Raw genomic sequence first — 3,272 nt, 5'->3', positions numbered from 1 at the left:
TCATGATTTTCTCACGGAGCACCTATCAATTTCGGACGGAACACCAGTGTTCCGCGGAAAAGTTTGGGAAACGCTGGTCTACTTACTCATTGGATATGTATATATGGTTATTCTAATCCCGGTACAGACTAAACGCAATACTACTACACTTGTACAAAGAGTTTACGTTAACTGATATTTTAGTACATACTTCTACATAGACAGAAAATAATCCTGCTTACTAGTTGTGCCGTTATATACCTTACACTTACATACTGTTTTCTCATTACGAAGACAGCTGCTACTTCTTGAAAAATGGATCCCAGTGCAATACAGAGGTTGGCCTTTAACAGTAATTAGCAGTAAGAACTTCACAAAAACCTCATGATTAAAAACCTGAGGATGTTATGCTACTTCTACTAACCAAGACCTAGTCTAAATCACTACTTTGTAATTAAGCACAAAGCTACACAATGGACTATCTGTACTCTGCCCACCATGGGTATCGAAATCCGGTTTCTGACGTTGTAAGTCCGAAGACATACCGCCGTGCCACTGGGGGGGGGGGATCTAAATCACTAACTGGCGGTAAAATTATTTGTATTAATGATAATTCGCTTCACTCGTGTTTTCTATGGTGTGGTTAAGTAAGGAAACGTCTTAATATAGTTCCATAAACATTTGATGAAATGCGAATGTTCAGTATTTCCTAACACACAAAGATCCAAATGCATGCCTTACTCCTTATGAATTCCTCTTTTATCCTTTGTTTAATTTGGAAACAAATACTGCCCGATTCCACTGCATCATTAAATTGGGCGTACAAGTAAGTACCTTTCTGTTGCAAGCAATGCGTACACCACAAACAACTATAGCGCCAGTGCTTGAATTGGGAAGGTACTTGTCGGTATTCAGTACCGGAACTTCTGTATTTATTCCAAACTATCAAAGATCCGCGAAACTTTTGCGGTCAAATTAGTATCTTTATTGCGACAGTAGTTCTTTAAACACAGAGTTTCTAGAATAATACAAAGTAATTCTAATCGCAGACATCACAATTGCTAAATCTACTTGTCTTAGGCCTTAACATTAGTTAAGCCTTTATTAAGTACGACTTATATTCGATAAAGAGATAACACTGCAAGTTGTGTACTTTTTTTTTTTTGCTTTAGTTAGTAAGGGCTAAACTTTACCATATCTAATACTATCACTAAATAAACTGAATGTCATTCTACGACCTAACGCTAGACCCTTTAAAAGACTTTGGTAAGCTGTTAATGTGTTGTATAAATGTGTACAAAAGTATGTTTACATCCATCTTTTGTTCATATCCGTTAAAATTAAGTGCGCACGCATTTTCAGGACAGGCAGTTGCTTACCGCCACTTTTTTTAGCCCCCTTTTATCTCACTTTTCTGAGTATCGGCAATTTTTTATCTCATTTCAAGCATTGATTATCGTCTTCTGTCATTTGTATACGAACCGTTTTTACCGCTGAAAATTATAATACTTCGTTTACATAGAAAGGTGTGCACATTATTATGTGCTTTACTGCATAGTTCTAATGCTCGTTCAGAAGTAATGGGCATTAGTTGAGGGTTAGAGGCTTTACGAAACTCCATAACGATTATAGAAGTGAACTGGTTGCTTTTTCAGAGTAAAAATAATAAAAAAGTTTTTCGTATTATATAAACAAATTGCTCTGGGAGACTGAGATACATTAAAACTGGACAATGAAGCAATTAAAATTGTTCTGTTAAAATTGCATGATTCATACTTCCGAGGTTTGATAGACATAGATATCAATAAACTATTTTACATCGAGATGTAATGTATCTTTAATAACTCAGTTACACAATAAATCAAAACTTAACCTGATAACAGTACAATGAAGTAAAACGCACAACTTACCAACAAAACAAGTACAGCTCATTCTGTTTAACTAAAAAGGTTTCCATACAGCAGACTGAGTTTCGTATTAATAAACAAACGCCGCTTGGTTGGGAAATATTGCAAAATGACACGTGGTTAAAATCTTGCTCAACGATGCATGTTATCTTATTCAAGGCCTTGAGTGAAACCTAACAGACCTTACGTAACTTCTGAGAGCCAGTTTTTATGATTTTGCGAGAAAAAAAAACAACACCCAACCATATATGCTAATTTTAACTCAAAGGGCAGGTGTGAGAGATTATTTTCCTAGTGTATATATTTAATGATCCTTTTGTTTGTCTCCTAATAACAACGCAGAACATTTTGTTTAACCAATGACAACAAACCTCAACGTTGCGCATCACGCGAAGACCTTTTTCTGAACATTTGAATCTAACACGAGCGGTATTAAATTGCACAAATAATCAGTGGCGTAGCAAGGGTTCTCAGCACCCGGGGGCAAAGTCACTTTTGGCGCCCCCACCTCTGAAATGTTTTGATTATTTGTTTTGTTACTCATTACCCACTTAATGACAATACCATAAAGAATTAATTACCGCCTTATACAGGCCTAAAATAAAGTCACAATATAACAACTCACGATATCAGAACTGTAAACCTGGAACAAATGAAGTATAGCCTACTAGGTGTACTTACATAACTTGTAAACAATTTTGATATTCATGTCATCCAGTATTGTTCAAAGTCACATAGCTAGAGTAATCTTTCAAGCATGCAGAATAAATTTCTGTTATATTCCTAGTTTTGAAACTTATGTTTTATATGAGAAGCCAGTCACTTGTGGTGTACATGGATTATAAAACAGATTGATGAAATACTACTTAAGTTTACAAATAACAAATTTTATTAGTTTACAAAACTGTACATATACTTAACTAGATCTTGTACAGGTAGCATTCTGGTATTCATGGTTACACTATATGAACCTTTCGTGCTTTGCTGCTGCAAATGCATCAATTAAACTGTCAAAATTTAAGGTATTAAGTACGTCTTTTTCAATACTTAATATTGCCAAGTTTGTCGTTCTTGAGTCATTGAGGTTCTCATGTTTGTAAGAATTAATTTCAGCTTGCTGAAGGTCCTTTCACAACTAGCAATAGAAACCCCAATTGTTAACAAAATCTGCAATGCAATTCTTAAATTTGGGAAACAACTTCATCATATGAAATTATAAATGTTAGCAAATCAGTTGCGACCATTGGTTCAGGAAAATCGGTCTGTGTTCTTTTACTTATCAACATTCTACAGTCTTTAATTTTTCTGTACAATGCTGGTCCATCAATATCACTTGGATAGCTTTTTGCTAAGTCAGAACATTTTAATGTCTTTGAAATCTCCAGA

The 3,272-nt window shown here is 35.0% G+C and overlaps 1 protein-coding gene across 2 annotated transcripts in view; it reads right to left on the bottom strand.

Moving 5' to 3' along the window:
* Window positions 1–3,272, bottom strand: part of LOC106457472 (protein pinocchio-like) — a 58,301-nt gene that overhangs the window by 18,983 nt on the left and 36,046 nt on the right. The window contains exon 1 of one of the 2 annotated variants that reach the window (XM_013916893.2): window positions 1,890–1,966. The exons of the other annotated variant lie outside the window; for it this stretch is intronic. Coding sequence (XP_013772347.1) covers window positions 1,890–1,911 — 22 coding nt within the window. The 5' untranslated portion in view covers window positions 1,912–1,966. Of the gene's footprint in view, window positions 1–1,889; window positions 1,967–3,272 lie in introns of those variants that run through there. 2 annotated transcript variants of the gene reach the window in all.

The sequence above is a fragment of the Limulus polyphemus genome, unplaced genomic scaffold (assembly GCF_000517525.1).
Source record: "Limulus polyphemus unplaced genomic scaffold, Limulus_polyphemus-2.1.2 Scaffold335, whole genome shotgun sequence".
NCBI lineage: Eukaryota > Metazoa > Arthropoda > Merostomata > Xiphosura > Limulidae > Limulus > Limulus polyphemus.
This window is presented reverse-complemented; position numbering and strand designations above follow the sequence as displayed.